This window comes from Triturus cristatus, chromosome 8 (assembly GCF_964204655.1).
Source record: "Triturus cristatus chromosome 8, aTriCri1.1, whole genome shotgun sequence".
Taxonomy (NCBI): domain Eukaryota; kingdom Metazoa; phylum Chordata; class Amphibia; order Caudata; family Salamandridae; genus Triturus; species Triturus cristatus.
The window spans coordinates 748,359,269-748,377,320 of NC_140591.1; the positions used below are offsets into that span (position 1 = coordinate 748,359,269).

General features: G+C 46.0%; 1 protein-coding gene across 1 annotated transcript in view; it reads right to left on the reverse strand.

Moving 5' to 3' along the window:
• Positions 1–17,579, reverse strand: part of LOC146805017 (acetylserotonin O-methyltransferase-like) — a 582,624-nt gene extending 565,045 nt beyond the window's left edge. The window contains exon 1 of the mRNA XM_085622166.1: positions 17,204–17,579. Within this exon, the coding sequence (XP_085478292.1) occupies positions 17,204–17,275 (72 nt within the window). The 5' untranslated portion in view covers positions 17,276–17,579. The remainder of the gene's footprint in view (positions 1–17,203) is intronic.
• Between the last annotated feature and the right edge of the window lie 473 nt (positions 17,580–18,052).

An 18,052-nucleotide genomic window follows, 5' to 3' on the forward strand; every position in this document is an offset into this window, starting at 1 on the left:
CTTGACTTCAAGCTGAGTCCCTCAATAAATGTAAAACAAAAAGAAAAGGGGGCAGGGTAGAAATACCCAGACCTCCTGCAAGAACCCCTCCCCCCCCCCCCCCCCGGATAAAAGCATTTTTTTAAATGTTAAGAAAACAAAATGCATACTCCTGTGCTTCATTTCCTATTTGCCCCGGGTGGGCCAGGTCCCAGGGGCATTGTAATAAAGGAGGGGGGCACATGGCCCTCCGCACCAGGGACTCACTGATGCCCTGGGGACCACCACCTCTTATACAACACAAAGTACAAGAGAGGCTCAAATTTCCCCCCCCCCCCACTTCCCAGGGGACCAGCACCTCCCAAGGGCTTTAATTTAAAAGAATGCAAGGGACTGCGTAGACCCAACCACAACCCCGGCGGCCACAACCCCTAATGCAGTGCGGGAGGCTGAGGGGACCCCTCCACAGACCCATTGACTGCCATTCACCCAGGGCAAATATAACAAAAGAATGGAGGGGATATATTTCAGACCCCTGGCCCAGGGGAACACCACCTCCCAGGGGCTAAAGGAAATACCTCTTGAAGCCATACATTGGTCTGGGGACCGCACAACCAACGGTCAGCTTCTGCAATGTCCTGGCATGCCCACTCCTGGGACAAGGCAGTTTTCTGTAGCTTGGCGGGTGCTTCCTGCTAAGTCGCAGCAAATGCTCTGCTTTCAGCAAGCGAGAGCTCACAAATGTTCTCATTTGCTGAAAGTGGAGCATTTAAGTCTATTTTCCTGCCCGGAGTCAAGTGAGCAGGAAAACAGACAAATTGCTTTGAAATCCAGGGAGCTGCATGTTTAGCAGCTCCCTGGGTCTCAAAGCAATGCCGGCTATGACAGGAGACGGGGAGCCAGCAGGGGCCATGGGGGTCTTAACCTCTTCGGTGCCCGTGACGAGTCCAGCTCGTCATGGGCCGCGGTGGCGCCGTGCCCATGACGAGTCCAGCTCGTCACAAACCCCGCCCGCTAATGTAACGGCCGGCACAGGGCGGGGAAAGGGGCGGGCACCGAAGGGGTTAAGGCTCCCTACGTGGTCCCTAGCAGAGAGGCAAGGTCCTGGGTAATGGTTTCCCTTGGGCCAAAATAGACCCAGGGAGGGGGCCGCGCAGCCCCCTCCCCTTTTTTAAATATAAAAATTAAGGCCAGGCCTGTTGGGATGGGGTCCCTGGAGACTAATCGTCCCGGGAGAGGGGACCAGCATCCCCCTTGCTTTAAATTTTTTTTTTTAAATGGCTGGGCTCGGCAGATGGGGTCCCCAGGGCTAAAATCAGCTTAGGGATTGCGGGTGTGGGTCCCATTCAAAAATGGTCTGGCCTGGGGGGGATGGAGTCTCCAGGGCCCACTTTGGCCAATGGAAGGGGGCTTACACAGCCCCCCCAATTAAATAAGTAATTTTAAAAAAGGACTGACAAGTCACTAAAGGCCGCTCCCTTTCTCCACCCCTCTGCAAATACTCCTTATTGGGGGATGAAGTCTCCTTGGCTGCTAAGGCTCCTTGGCGGCCAAAAATCTATCCTAATTGCTCCAGGCTCACCTCCTTTCTCCACCACTCTAAAAACACACTGCCAGGTGCACTGCTGGTTGGGGGATGACGTCTCCTTGGCTCCAAAGGGCCCTTCATGGGCCCAACAGGCCCTCCTGTTATCTCCAGTAAGTCTCACACTGCAGGATTGCTGAGATGTCTTCGGAGGCCATGCCCCCTTTCTCCTGCACTCTGGAAGCGCACCTCCTGGTGCACTGCTAGTTGGGAGATAAAGTCTCCTTGGATGCTGAGGGTCCTTGGGGGCCAACAAGCCCTCCAGTTACCTCCATTAAGTTCCACAAACTGCGATTGCTGAGAGGACTTCAGAGACCACGCTTCCTTTTTCCACCACTCACCAAATGCACCTCCTGGAGCACTGCTGGTTGGAGGATGAAGCCCCCTTGGCTCTATAGTATTCTTGGGGGCCCTTCTGTTACTTTCAGTAAGTCCAACACAATGGAATTGCAGAGAGGTCCTTGAATGCCATGCCCTCTTTCCCCACCACCCTGCAAATGCGCCTTCTGGTGCACTGTTAGTTGCTGAGTGTTTTTGGGGGCCAAGAAGCCCTCTGTTACCTCCTGTAAGTCTGACACAGCAGAATTCCTGAAAACTAGTTGGAGGCCCTGCCCCCTTTCTCAACAACTATGGAAAGATGACTCCTAGTTAAAAAATCATAGAAATTCACTTAAAATCAAAGGTTACAGGGATGTTATAGTTAGGAAATTAAATTTGAAAAACCTTGGAAATTCACTTAAAAAACAAAGGTTATAGAGTCATTATAGTTAGGAAGGTCATAAGAACTTACATCAATATACATCATATTAAAAACAAATAAACAAATGTGTTAGGAAAGGGCATATAGTCACACATATTAATACTGTGTGTACAGATCTTGGTGCATATCTGATTAGGGTATAAAATATACTGATAATAGAGATGATGCATGTAGGTGGATGCATGTAGGTGGATCAGTTGCTGAAGGATTTCAACATCAGGTCTAATGGCATAACGGTATTCAAGGTTCTACAGATTTCGCTCAGCATAAAATATTTCAAGATAAACAGTGGAAAAGCTAAATAAATAATAGCACTAAATAAATATTACATTGTGCTAAATTACAGATACTGGCAAGTGTACTGATTTTGGGATTTATGGAAGGGCTCTGAAAAATCACAAGCATATGATAGATTCTCTGACCCATCCCAACACAAGCATAACTCAGTGGGGATCAGGAATCTACTGAGAATGACCCCAATATCTTAGGGGACCGTGACAACTTCATTTAACAAACTATTCAACAGGCTGTTGATAACGACTATCCTCAGTGTACCCACAAACCTGGGTCACACTTGATGGGATCACCAAATGTTAATATGATGACACTCCTAGGACACATGGTGTAAGCATAAGGCCCCGGAAAACCTATATATCTATACACTTGCCATAAACATTTCTTTGTATCTCAATAGAGCTAGATAGCCATATCATACCATCACTGTTGCCTCCTTCCCGAAGTCTCATGCATACTGTTAGTAATTCAATCCACCCATGATGGGGAGTAGGGGACGGACAATGGATAGAACGTTTAAAAAAAAAAAAGAGAAAAATTACTTACCTGACACTCCTCAGCTCCTTGTCCTCGCTGCATCTCAGGCTCCTAGGGTCCCCAGTGGCCAATCCTGAAGCTCCTCTCATGCTTGAAAGCAGCAGCAGGATAGGCCTAAATGCTGGGAATTTGTGCTCCCAGGGAGACTGGGAGCCTGTGCTTTGCTGTCTCCAACCCAGCAATGCCTCTGGATTGGAGGAAGCTCAGAGTGCATATTGGTTTGGCCGCCCTCAGACTGCCAGCCAAACCGACATGTGCACCGAGTGCTGTGGCCACCACTCGTCTCATAAGTTCAGGCCAACTACTATGGAGCATGGGTGAACTACATGGGCCCAGTTAGGTCCACTGAACAAGAGTAGCTTGGAACCTGGTTTGCGGAGCATAGCAAGGGTCCTTGTCCAGAGTGCATTGCACAGTAGAAGTGATGTGTCAGTTCTGAGGTGATGCGGAGCTGTAATGCAAGGTCCTGAATCCTTGTTGAGAAATCTGTTGACAAGGGCTAGCAATGTGAAGTTTGGCAATAAGGATGCGTTGTGCAGTGGCAGCGATGTGAAAGTTTTGAGGAGCTGTGAGGCTGCGGTGCAAGAACCTGCATCATCCTCAAGGCTGTCATCAACAAAACATGCATAGATTTGCATCAGGAAAGCTTTGCACAGGCAGTGGTTGCAGTGCAGCTGCAGAGTCAATGCAGAGTCCTTTGCATCGGAAGGACATTCGTAGCAGGGGTGATGCATCAGTTACGGAGGAGATGCATCAAATACTAAAGGCAATGCACTGTTTCTGCTGCTGATCCACTATGCCAAGGAGGAGAGACAGTCGTTCTTCTGGATCCACAGATGCTCTGGGAGATCATCTTCGGGCCTAATTCCAAGATTCCATGACTGGGGTGGTACCACTTGTCAGGGTGCCACCCCAGAGGGTACGACTCACAGATGAAAGAGTCCAGGTGCTGGGTTCAAAGTTTGTGGAGCCTTCTATCCCTGAGAGTAGTTACTTTAGGGTCCTGGGTTCAACAGATGCAGATCCAGTCCTTCTAACCCAGTCAAGAGGCAGCAGGTCAGCACAGCAGGACAGCAGTTCCTTCAGAGCAGTAGTTCAGCAGAGTGGCAGTCCTTTCAGCAGCACAGCAGTCCTTCTTCCTGGTAGAGTACCCACGGGTGCTAAAGTGTACTGAAGAGGCGATGTCTGAGATCCAGTATTTATACCCGGTGTCCTACCTCTGGAAGGTGGCATAACCTTAAAGAGGTTTCCTGTTGAAGTCTACAGGCATCTTGCCTTCCCTGTCCTAGCTTCAGACTGACTACCGGGGGTATGCAGATCTTTGTGCAGAGGCAGGACAGAGCCTGTTCAAGAGAAAGTAGGGCTGTGCCCAGCTCGGTGCTCCCATCTTACCAGTGACGGCCCATCCAGACACGCCTAAGCTCTCTATTGTGTGTGGCTGTCTAGGAGGATTAAACAAAGCCTAACTGTCAGCTGCACCCTGTCTTGTGGCCCAGAAACAAGATAGAAGCACTAAATGGCTAAGGAAGGAAAATTGAAATTTGAAATTTGACTTTAACATAACAGGGGGTTTTTCATTACAATTCCAAAGACACCTACACAAACTGGTTACCTGCTCCCATCTGGAAATGACAGCTTATGAAATATAATTAGGTAATACCAATGTTATCCCTTGGGAGAGTTTTGTCTTGCAGTAGTGAAAAACAAATGTAAGATTTGCTTCACTGCAAGGTCATGTAAAATTTAACATTATTTGTCCTATTTTTCAAATACACTGTGCCCTGCCCTCTGGGTTTTCCAGGGCCTACACCAGTGGTGACATATATGTATTAAAAAGAAAGGCTAGATCGTACCAAAAGGTTTATTTTTATATACACAAAAAAGGCCTGAAGAGGTTTAACAACCAGCAGGGGGCGACTCCCCTTGTATCAAATATAGCAACACAAAAAAGCCACCCTGGGTCAAAAAACAAATGACAGCGGAGTGTGGGGGAATCCCTTTTTTTAACATATTTTTTATTGAAGTTTCACAACATACCAGAAGATACAGCCGACATTTCTCGCCCAGAAAGGGGGGCTCATACCCCCTAACAGTAGCATTACCACTAATACACATTTGGGAGGAGGCACAACATTAACGTAATCCCCAGCATGTTAACATAATCACATACCAAGCAATAATCGGCATATTTTACACTCTGTTGAATTCCTGCTTATCATCCATAATGGTGCTAAACATAAAGCTCCGATGGTACGACCAGTTTCATCTTGTGCAATAGACTCTGTTTATCTCTTTCTGGCAAATGGACCATTGCTTAAACCTAATAGCTACCGTAAAATAAACCCCCACCCATCCCACCCACTGACTCAGCTGCAATAAACATAGCCACATAACTTCCAAAACTCAAAATCTTAGTACTCTCTTCAATCTCCATGAATACACCACTCAAATAACATATGAATAATCAGTGATTACAAGTATTGTATCTCCCGGTTAGCCAAGAATCAGGCATAAGTATCTTAATGCGCACCATTACCCTCCCTCAATAGGCCTGTACATCCATAGCTATGAACCCCTCCAACAGTACGTTCCAGTCCAGTGATATCATATTTTTACTCAGGCCTCTTTGCTCTTCTCTGTAAATTTAAGCCCCCTCTGCTCTGCCCCATCCAACCATTTTGGTGTACCATTCTAGCAGTGACGGGGGTTTAGAAGACTTCCACCGTTTTGTGATATTGCGTTTTGCCAATATAAGAGCAAGGTTCATGAATCTACGGACAGGGCCTGACTTCTTGCTCCTTGAGCCTAATCCCAGTATGCAGTATTCTGGGGTTTCATCTTTTAATACTGGTGCAACTTCATGCAGAATTTTGTGCACCTTAGATCAATAAGGAAGCAATCTTGGGCAGTCCCACATCATTTGTAACAATTTCGCATTTGGTGCATGGCAACGGGGGAAACTATCCGCCACTTCAGGGACCATCTTGTGCAGTCTATGTGGTGCCAAATAATCTCTATGCACAATCATTAATTGATGAAATTTAAATTTGGGGTTTCTGGAGGTTTTCCTGGGTTTTTCTAGTATAACCTCCCATTCCTTGTCACTAAACTCGTGGCCTATTTCCGTGGTCCATTACTCGCGAATGGAGAGAAGTGGGGCCACCATCACTGTACGGATGCCCCTGTATAACCATTTGGTGATATGTCTGCCGTTCCCCATCAGGTGTTGCATGTTTAATAGTGCATGCGTTAATGATTCCTGGCCATTTGGGGCCCATGTGGTGTGTATAAAACAGGATATGTGCGCGTGTAATAAAAAGATTGTGTCTGATAACCCGTGTAGTCAGACAAAAGCATCATGAGTCATGATGGCCCCATCGGTAAAGAAAGACCTGACAGTAGCGACCCCTGCCTCCTCCCAAGCCAGTATAGATCAACATGTGATAGTCCCCGATTGTAATGGCAGTCCAAGTAATGGTATGTTAGGAGCGTATGGGGTCATTTGCTTTGTGTAGCGCACTGCCTTACTCCAGTATGCCATCGCCACTTTCAATAAATGAGAAGTAATCGGATTAGTTCTTCCCCCCGGTAACATAAGTTTATGTAACCGTCCACGCTCCCAAGATTGTTGCGACATATCAATTTCCTGTAAATTTCTACCTACAATCAAATATGTTAAACATTGTAATTGACTGGCGTAACAGTACGCCCTCAAGTCCGGCGCTCCCAATCCTCCACTTCTCGTGTCCAGTTGCCGCTTATTTAATCCTATTCTCCTGCACCCAGTGTCCCATATCAGTTCAGTTAATATTGTGTCTAGTAATTTAAAAATCGGAGCAGGGACAAGCACTGGGAGATTAGTAACATAGTATAGCAATCTGGGCAGCACCACCATCTTGCTAATTGCCACTCTTCCCACCACTGATAGAGGCAGGGATATCCAAAATTGTATCTGTGACTTAAGTGTCCTGATAGTGCGCACTAAATTACCATCCAGTAGGTCCTGTGTTTCCTTATAGACATGTATGCCTAAATATCTAAATGTCACAGGCGCGATTTTGAAAGACCATTCCCCAAATCCCACCTCGTTTGCACGTTATCTTTAAAGAAATATGCATATGATTTAGTTTTGTTTATGGTTAGGCCTGAAAGCTTTTGAAAAGTAGCAAAAAGAGCCGGCAAAGGGTCATAATCGTTAGTGAGGTTAATGAGATATAATATGATATCATCCGCGTATGCAGATACTATATGCAATGCCATACCCACGTGTATGCCCTTGTACCCTGCTTTATGATGGCTTGTGCATAAGAGCGGTTCCAGAGCAATTATAAACAATAAGGGGGATAGTGGGCAGCCTTGTCTCGTGCCTCGCGCAATTGAATATTGTTTCGAGACGTGTCTTCCTGTTCTGACCCTAGCCGTTGGATTAGTGTACAGTAACTTCACCCAATTAATGTATTCCTCTGGAATACCAAACATCCTTAGGGCATATAACATATAATCCCAATGTAAAGAATCAAAGGCTTGGAGAAGGTCCAGAGATACACAGCCCTACAGGCCCTCAATTGAAGACGTATGCTGCATGATCTGGTGTAGCCTCCTAATGTTGAGGCCCGTGCTCCTACCTGGTACGAAACCAAATTGGTCGATATGAATTAACTTGGGAAAAAATTGGGACAGTCTATCCGCAAGTATTTTACTTAGAATTTTGTAGTCCGTATTCAGCAACGATAATGGCATATACCCTGCTATCTCCACACTATCCCGCCCCGGCTTTGGTAATGGAACCATCAGCCCCTGTAAAGTAGTAAGTGTCAATGTACCAGTGTCGAGAGAAGTTTTAAAGAGGCGTTGCAAATGAGGGGTCAATAGGTCTATGTAGGCTATGTAAAATTATATGGCAAGCCATCCCCACCCGGTGCTTTCTTTCTGGGTAGGGCTTTAATCACAGCTCTAATCTCCATATTAGTCACAGGTTTCTTTAGATCCTCTTGAAAGGCAACTGGTAAGTGCGGGAGATGTAAATCTTAAAAAGAGGGGACATGAGCTATATCCTGCGGCACTCCAGGTGAGTCATATAACTGTTCAGAGTAATGTTGGAATGCAGTGTTTATTTCCAATTGGGTGCATACCATATTCCCCTCCACCGTTCGAACTTCTATGACAGGGGACTGCATTGGGGCATTTTTAATAATTCTTGCCAGGAGCGGGCCTGCTTTGTCAGCTAGTGCGTGCTGTCTTTGCGTGTACAAAGTGTAGTCCACTACTCACAACTCTTTTAATAATTCAGCGTGCTGAATATGCGCCTGTTTAAGTGGAGCCTGTTGTGAGTCCTGTGTAATCGCCTGCTGCTCTAGTTTACCCAACCAGTCTTCTAATTTGGTAAGGCGCCCTATCAATGCTTTACGTACTCCGCTTTCGTGCTTATCACCACCCCTCTAATTACAGTTTCGGAAGCGTCCCATTCGATCAGACCATTACTTGCAGTGCCTGCATTTTCGTCAAAATAATGTGTGATTGCCTCATTCAGAGTAATTCTAAAAATCTGGTCCTCTAAAAGTATTGGCTGTAACTTCCATGTGGGCAACGGCGTAGGAATTTTCCCCCATATCAATGTGAGTTCCAGAGGATTGTGGCATGAAAGAGATTTCCATAAATAGGTGACATTGCTGACTGAGGACGCATAACGTAATGAACAAAAACTTCTGTCTATTCGAGTGTGTAGGTCGTGGGGATGTGAAAAGAAGGAGTACTCCCTGTTGAGTGGATTATGTACACACCATGCATCTCCCAGAGCCCATCTAGAGGCCCACCCCTGTAAAGCCTCAGCTATTTTTCTGCTACTAGTATTTGGTAAGGGAGGGTGGGATCTGTCCAGTGCTATATACTAGACCATATTAAGGTTACCACCTATTAGCCATGGGTGTTCCTCCCACCCTACCATTATATTACTGACTGTCTCAAAGAATTTTTCCTGGTCCGTGTTTGGGGCGTATATACTTCCAAGGATGAGGTGTTCCCCATCTAATGTGCCCCGCACCAGCACGTACCTGCCATTTATGTCTATCTTTTGTTCTATTGGTTTGAAAGGGACGCCACTTCTCACCCAGATTGCAGCCCCCCTGGCAAAGGCCGAATACGATGTACAGAATAACTGTACCCTCCATTTCTTTTGTAACTTAAGAGCCTCCGCTGTAACCAGGTGAGTCTCCTGCAGAAATACCTGGCTAGCCTTCCTGCGATTGAGTTGTGCCAGAAGTCTATGCCGCTTGTGCACAGAGCCCAGTCCTCTCACATTCCAGGAGATATATGTGTATTTACTAGGTTGTGTCATCCTTAGTTTTTGGATTTGCGATGATATATTCTAAAAATACCGCAATTCTTTCAATCAGTATAATAAATACAGCTGAGCCTATCTTCCCCGTAAACAAAGCCAATACTAGGTTACGCCTTTTAAACATAGGGGACCAAAAGTCAGAAACTAACTCAACAGAAACCTTACATAGTACACTATGTAATGCAGTTGCCGGGGGGGGCGGCAACCACCAAACCATCCACATACATCAACTGACAGTTAGTCTCTGTGGACAGAGCAAACCGACACAGGCCCCATTCCAGTATAATGATAAGAGAGACCAGGACCAGACAACCCCAGCGGGCAGTGTAGCGACCCCCTAAAATACAGCTTATACATCACCAGTGCGTGAATGTGACAAACGTTAACCCAAATAGTCGTTCGCAGTCTGTGGAGTAGGTATGGGGAACAGGGTCAAGCTGGACTCAGAATCCGAGAGTTTATTTGTATCTTCTGACAGGTTCCAGTCATTGTTTTGGCACCCAAGTCTGCCAAGGCTGCGGCAGTCAGGATAGCATTTTTCTGGCTCTCTGATACTTGTTCTGGAGACGGGCCAGCTCCAGTTCCATCCCCACATTTGCGGCACGCAGCTTCAGCATTCCTGTCTTTGCCTATGCGTTGCGGTAGAGGCGCTGGACCCCTGTTTGATTGAAGAGAGGACTGTGTCGACTGCCCTGGAAATGTCACCTCCAGCCACTCAAATGCATCTTCCGGAGTATAAAAGAATAAAGCTTTTTGGTCAAACATCACTTTTAATCTGGCTGGGAACCAAAGAGCCTATTTTAAGTTCTGGGTAGGGAGTGCCTTCTTAACTTCCTGAAAAGTAGCGTGCGCTTTCTGCACATTTAGAGTAAAGTCCGGATATAATGAGATTGTTTTATTCTCAAACTGGATAGGAGCATTCTCGCGTGTGGCACGTTATAAAGTATCACGGTCTTTATAGTTCAAAATACGTACTATAAGTGGCCGAGGAGCAGCCCCTGGTGCAGGGGGTTTAGGAGGAACCCTATGCGCACGCTCCATGCTAAAATGCTCCGTGAGGCCTTCGATGTGACATGGTCTCTGAGCCATTTCTCCTCAAAGAGAGTGGGGTTAGACCCCTCGCTTTTTTCCGGTATTCCCAAAAGTCTAACATTATTTCTTCGAGATCTTCCTTCTGCGTCATCCACGCGGTCCTGCAGGTTCTTTAGTTGATGTTAAAACGATTCCAATCGGTAGGAGTGCTGAGCCTGTTGTGGAATTAGGTCATCTAAAGCGAGCTTATTTGATTTCACTTTTTTGGCTAGGTTCTTGTGGTCCGCCTGGAGTAGAGTAAATCCCACAGATATCATGCCAATCTGTGCCTCAAGTGCCGTGCGTGTGTCTCTAATTTCCTTCAGAATTAAGTCCAACTTATCTATTGGTCCCCCCTGTGCTGTAGGTGGAATAATATCGGCTGCAGAGCCTTGGACATCGTTAGAGTGGCTCCCAGTATCCAGTTCATCTGACATCGGGGGATCTGGTTGTTTAGCCTTCGTGTGCCCCATCGCGTTCAAAGAAAGAAGGGGGGTGCTCACTTGCTCTTGAAAGTATATGACCCTGCACCTGCTGATTATCGGGCCTGCTCCTGCCAGTAATTTGCAAGATCCCAGTCAGGACTCCAGAGGCAGTGAGGCTTTACACTGCGGCACCCATAAATGTATGTTAAACCAGGTCAAAATCAGGTACTTAGGGTGTACATCCAAGCCACAGCCACCACTCTGAAGCCGCGTCCCAGCAAGTAAGGAATAATGTCTACGTAGTTGCTTCACTCCCTCCGCTGAAAACTCGTAATGATATGCCGCTAACGCCAGAGCACCTTGCTTCCTGTGATTCTCGTATCACAACCTCCAACCAGTGATAGGATTACTCCCAGTGGCGTGCGTCTGCTATTTCCTCCAAAGGCATCAGTAGGTACGAACTCAGCGCCTAGTCATCGCGCTCCAGATAGGGGCCGAAATCCAACCCCCGTGCAGACCAGGCATCTCCATTCAATACCGTTCTGTGTCGCATGCAAAGCTCCGTAACACCACGGTGTCCACACTAATTCCAAGTGCCGTGCACAGCGTGTAGCAGCCTGTAGGGCGCGGGGACTTTGTTTCTTGATCGTTTTGTCCCAGGCCACAAAATGAAGCACAATGCAGCGCCGCACTTACTGGGGCCCTCTCAGTGTTGTTTACGTTCCGCCGCCATTTTAGGCCATTGCAAGTGCGTGGGCAATTCCTGCTGCCTCTCTCCTTCAGGCTTCCAATCTCGTGTACCACCCCGTAGTCCGTCACTAGGCCCCCGCTTGGCAAGTGTCTCAAGCCTCGTCCGGCACACCGCCACACGGCCCTCTGCCTGCATCTCCTCCCTTTGCACCTGAGGCACCAAGTAGCTGCTGGTGGTTATCACCTGCTGACTTCTGATGCCTCCAAGTGTGGGTGATACGTGCAGAATCCGGTCTTGGGGGCAGTCACCGAATCGCTGCCCATTCTGCCATTCGCACCAGTAGTCTTGGGTCACCAGCTGGTCCTAGTCTCAGCGCATCTCCGCCGTATTGTTCAGGCCTGATGCGGAGCTCCGCTATCACACAACCGCCATGCTCGGCGGTTAGCCACGCCCCCCGTGGGGAATCCCTTTTTTAGGAAGAATTCCCTCACCCACCCGTGGGTGGCACGCTTCAGCATTGGGAAATTCCTTGCACTGCGAACCTGGTCTGGAGGTGGCCTCCAAAACCTAAATTAGGAAAGAGGCAAGGAAAAAGGGGCAAGTATGACTGTAACATCTAGTCATGAGTGCATAGATCATGCAGTTGACTCCAAGTGCTCAGTGTAGAAAACAAATGTACATGATATATACAATTGACCAGCCAGGCATGTAGAGGAGATATTGGATAGCAATGTTGTAGTGCATTAAGAACTAGTCACAGAAAGGATACATGTACATATGGTAGGGTATGTGAGAGCAAATACCCCAAGTCAGCATCTAACAGGAGGGCCCTGCTCACAGGATGTCATGAGTGCTGGGCACAAGTGAAATTATTAGCAGAAGAAAACTAACGAGTGTCACACACACAATATTATCACTGGTTGCATGAAGGCAGTACAATAAACTTCTACAACATGGAGAACATCAAAATGGTGGTGATAATCTCTAAGTGCTGGATCAAGACATATGGTATGACTACACCCATGGTGGGATAGAAATGGCCACATCAGTGGTAATATGGGACTGCTAGAAGAAAACATGCGCGAAATGGCACGTAATCCTTGTAAGGAAAAACAATTTAATAGGACCTGATGATGTGTATTCCAAAATTTGGGGCAAGCACAGGGGAGTCGCCAAGTGACTTAAAAATGGTAAATAAATAATGGATACTTGTTTTAAGATGTAGATTTGGATTGCTGGACTTGTTGCAGCTTCATAAAGGAAAGTAGTGGTCCTTTGACTCCACAGGTATGTCATTGTGTTCCTTTTTGGATGGAGATGGGCAGCCCAGCTGAGGAAAAAAGCAGTCTGCCCACTCCTACTTCTACTCTGTGCAGACATGAAAGACTGTAGCATCTGCCCTTGTTTACCCAGGGCTCTAAGGGCTGAATCAACATTCATACAGGTGAGATGTAGATGTGGATGTGGAAAAGAACTGGAGGATGACTGCTCCAGTGTATGACCTTGTGTTCCTGGTGCATTGTTATCCACATTTTGCAAATTCCTGCTTTCTTGAACAGGACTGTGCCCTCTATTTTGCATTTAGTAAATCATAGGAAATGTATTGATTTGGAGCTTCAAAAAATATACCATACCCACACTGCATCAGTAGAACAGAATTGGCCAAGTACAAAAGAACATCAAGGTTAATTATTCACTTAAAAAAATAAGGTTTCAGCATTTGTTTTCAATTGATCACTCTTTTGAAGAGACAACCATGGGCACTGTCCGTTCAATTATTTACAGAAAATGATCAGGGGCCATATGTACTAAATATTTTAATGGTCCCAAGTGATTTAATTTGGTGTTTGTGTCAGTTACAATTTTTTTTTTTTATTTACTAATCCCGTTTTAGAAGTAAAAAACAATCCCTCCTCGTTTTGCCAATCCTGCAGGTCCTCCTGGTCCTTATTAGCTGTGTTCTTCTGGTGTTCATGGTGTTCCTGGTACTCCTTAAATTCCTAATACTACTTTTGATGGTCATCATAGTCTTACTGGTGATGCTGTCCCCCTGGAGGTAAACGTCTTGGCAATCATGGTCCATTCTTTTCTTCCTCCTGGTCTTCCTGATATCCCTTCTTTGCCTGGCCTTACTCTCTGGGGTTCTTTTCCTCCTCTCCAATTGTTCTACTCCTCAGCACTTCACCTTCTCTGTTCTCCTTCTCACATTCCTACATTCCAGCTCTATTTTGACAGTTAGTGGCTCTAAGGAGGGGACTGGCTACAACAGCATTTTCCACATTGTGTTATTAGCCTTTCCCCAAGTCTGCCTTTTTTAATACCACTTTGCTGATTCTCCCCAAAGTCTACCAATTTCCAATTTCCCACTGCCCTGCACTTTTTTCCACAGTGTGCCGTTCTAACAGATTTTACCTGGTTTACCCATTCTTCACCAAGTCTGACCACTTTACCTCCACCTGCCACTTCACCCAGTCTAACCATTTGTCCTGAGTCTGCCTGCTATGCCACCAGTTTATCCATCCTCGCTCTGTGTATCTGCTTTATCCAAAGCCTGTCTGTTTCACTTAATCTGCTCATTCTCCCCCGAGTCTGCCAACTTTGTTTTAGCTTGTCAGCTGTTTCTGGGGGTGTTGCAGCACCCTGTGCAACCCTACTACCAGCGCCTATGAAGACAGCTCACTTTCCCAACTGCCTGTCCACTTTTGCTCCGTCTATCTATTCTGCCCCAAAGTGCCCTTAGGATACTGTGAAGCAGTTCTTTCCTTGCGGAGGCAGTTTGGACTCTACAGTCTGCTGTCATGACTTGACTGCCACTGGCTAATGAACAATAGTGACAAGCTGAGGAATCCCAGAGGAATCTGGTCAGGAACAAATAACAAAATAAAACAATAATCAGGAAATAATCAAACAACAGATGTGCGGCCTGTGACTGTGAAGAGAAGCAAACAATGAGATCTCCAGGCTTGTCATAAAATGGATGGGACTTCACAAATGTCTATTTCCTGCAGATATCTTCAATGCTCAACTTACTAGCCTTCTAATGACCTTGACATATTGGATACATTTTAGAACTTCACTGTCATTTCCAAAACGCAAGGATGCGCCATATTTATAAAGATACAGTGCACCCCTGTGTTTTCCATTCCACTGGAGTTAAAGTTAGCTGCCTAGCACCAACACAGGCACCTGCAAGGGTGCCTGCATTGCAGGGAATGATTGTTTATTTTCAGGAAGGTGTCCCTTCCTGCACATAAACAATCCATAATGGCGATTTGTTACTTCTATGTGTGCTGCAGAAAGCAGCACATATAGAAGTAGCGAAGTGTCATTATTTGATGACTGTTTATGTGCTGTAAGGGACACCGTACTGCACTTGAATAAACTTTAATGGATTTTTGTTCATTCTATGTGTGTTGCAGAATGCAGCACACATAGATAAAGCAAAAATTAGGAGAAACAAAAGCATTTCTTCTCGAGGGTCATTCTAACGCCTGCTCTTGCATGACGTTAGTTTTTGGCGCTGCCACAGATTTACACCTACTTGTACATTTGGGACAGCGTCAAAAAGCAATGGGTGTTGCGATGGAGTGCCCACAGCAACACCCCCTGCATGTTCCTTTCACGCTAAGTGATGCATGTAAATTGGCCTTATTTACAAGGTGACATTAAGCCACAAAAAGTGGCTTAACGCCACAATGTAAACATGAAGAAGGGCATATTGCCACCAGAACGTCACTGAAAGTGCCGTTCTGGTGGCAATATCCCCTTGTATATATACCACCTGGAGTCCAGCAGTAGTACTGAATATAAAGCGGGAACATTGAATTGCAACTGTGGACTTTTAGGTTATTGGTCTATTTTAATATAGAAACAATATGTTCACATTTACTATATTACCTTATGCCCTGTGGTGTTCATCCAAAGGTCGGAGTTTGTGCTCACTTTAAACATATACAGGCACATACAGTTCACGTTCAGTTCACCAATAAATTCTGGGGCATATTTACAAGAGGTTATTGCCACAGGAACGTCACTTTTAGTGACGTTCTGGTGGCGATATGCCCTTCTCTATATTTATAAAGCGGCGTTAAACCTCTTTTTGTGGCTTAACGCTACCTTGTAAATAAGGCTCCTTTACACACATGACTTAGCGTGAAAGGGACGTGCAATGGGTGTTGCTATGAGCTTCCACCACAACACCCATTACTTTTTGATACCGCACCAGATTTAGAAGGTGTAAATCTGTGGCAGCGCCAAAAACTAATGCCTTGCAAGAACAGGTGTTAGAATGGCGCATGTGGAGAAATGCTTTTATTTTTCCTCATTTTTTCTTTTTCTATGTGTGCTGTATTCTGCAGCACACTGAGAATGAGCAAAAAGCCATCTATGCTTGTTTATGTGGAGGAAGTTATCCCTTTCTGCACATAAACAATGATTAAATAATCATGATTTGCTACTTCCTGGTGTGCGGCATTCTGCAGGGCACATAAAAGTAACAAATCACCATTATTGATTGTTCATACGCAAAAAGAGACACCTTCCTGCACATAAACAATCATTCCCTGCAATGCAAGCACCCTTGCGCTTTGGTGCAAAGGTGCCTGCTTTGGCACTAGGTAGCTAATGTTAGCGCCAGCGCTTGTGAAAACACAGGGGTGCGCCGTATTGTTATAAATATGGCGCAACCCTGCGTTTTGGAAATATCGGGCGCTTCCAAATTTGGCACAGCTCCGCGTTCCTACATTTCTTTGTACATATGCCCTAAGGTTTCTACTGTTTCTCTGCAAACATTAGCATACTTGACCTTAAGCCTGAAATCACTCTGCGCAAAACCTTCAATGTTACAGTCTCTTAAGTTAGTCATAAAAGAAGGTTCTCATGGCAAAAATAGAAGTTCAAACCCAAAACACAACCATTCCTGTGTCTAAATCAAAAAAGGATTCGGCTTGGGTAAACAGTGAGCAGACTCAGGAGAAAACAATCTCTTGGGAAAACAGGGGGACTGAGAGAACGTGAGTTGGATCCAGGGCCGGACTGGCGGTAGCGGGCACCGGGCAATCCCCCCCGGTGCGCCGCACCGGTGGGGGCCGGTTTTGGGCCCCTGGGGGCGATTTTGTTACAGGGCCGTTTTTGCAGCTTAGCTTAGGTGCAAAACCGGCCCTGTAACAAAATGGCCGAAAACCGGCCCGGGCAAAAGAGTTCGGCGGCACCACCAACCCCCCGCGGGGGTGGGGAGGGGGGCAGCCGAGCACTTTGCCAGGGCCGGTTTTGGTTCCCAGTCCGGCCCTGGTTGGATCTTTCGGAAAGGGGGCATACCCAGCGGGGAGAAATGGTGCTATTCAGAAGCGGGGAGGGCGAAGAGGCTTCCCTTGTTACTTTGGCTTTATAATCTACAAATGCCTATCCTAAGAGATATTTCCCCTTTAGCTGTTTTGTCAATATTTCTCCTTTCTGCCAATATTGATTAGGAATCAAAGTAAATATCTATGTTAGATTTACTTCTGCGAAGTCTAGAGTTTCGTACCTTAGAGGCAAGGAATCCATCTCTGTACTGAAGCAGCAGCCGGGGATACTGCAGGTCTTCGGAGGAGCTCATGGTGATCCGCTGCACACTGGCGCGTGTCTGACCGTTTTATGTATTGAGTGAACTGTTATCACTCACGGGCGAGGACTTCGGGCGGAAGCTCATGTTACATCTTCAATGCCAGGTGATTGGACCATGCCCTTTCGTTTTATTTGAACTAACAGAGTGTGCGTGTTAAATAAATATAATTGAACATTCTTGTATAACTTAGAACTCAAACTATAATTATCTAACTAATGCTAAGTCGTTTACGAAATTGTAAAAATCTAAGCCCAGGCATGATCGGATTATGCATCACGCGCATCACTCAGTCAACAGAGCCTACCGAGCTGTTCTGACAAGGCGGTGCAGCTCGCACACTGCTCATTGTGTAATTTGCCCTTCAGCACAGAGTGCGATTAATAAGAGCGTGAGCCACTGTGTGCTTTTATCATGGAATGGCCTCTACGTGAGTAAGCAGGGGTGTGTGTGTCTAGATCGTTCATTTCAGGAGAAGAATCTAACTCATAACAAACTGCATAACGTGAATATTGTAATTAGATGAGATAAAGTACAGCCATAGCAAAAAGGTGAACGTTTTTCTTGAATTTTGTGTTTCCAGGTGGTATCCATGGAAACCTGCTGATTACTAAGGCCTCTACAACAAAAATCTATATCGAATAATATCCTAGTGCAACTTGAGTCATTAATTCATTTACTTTCTCCTTGATTCAGTGCCCTTTTAAATTCAATGACGTGGATTTGATGATTAGCGAGTCGTCGTGTCAGAATACCTCTGATTAAAGGAGT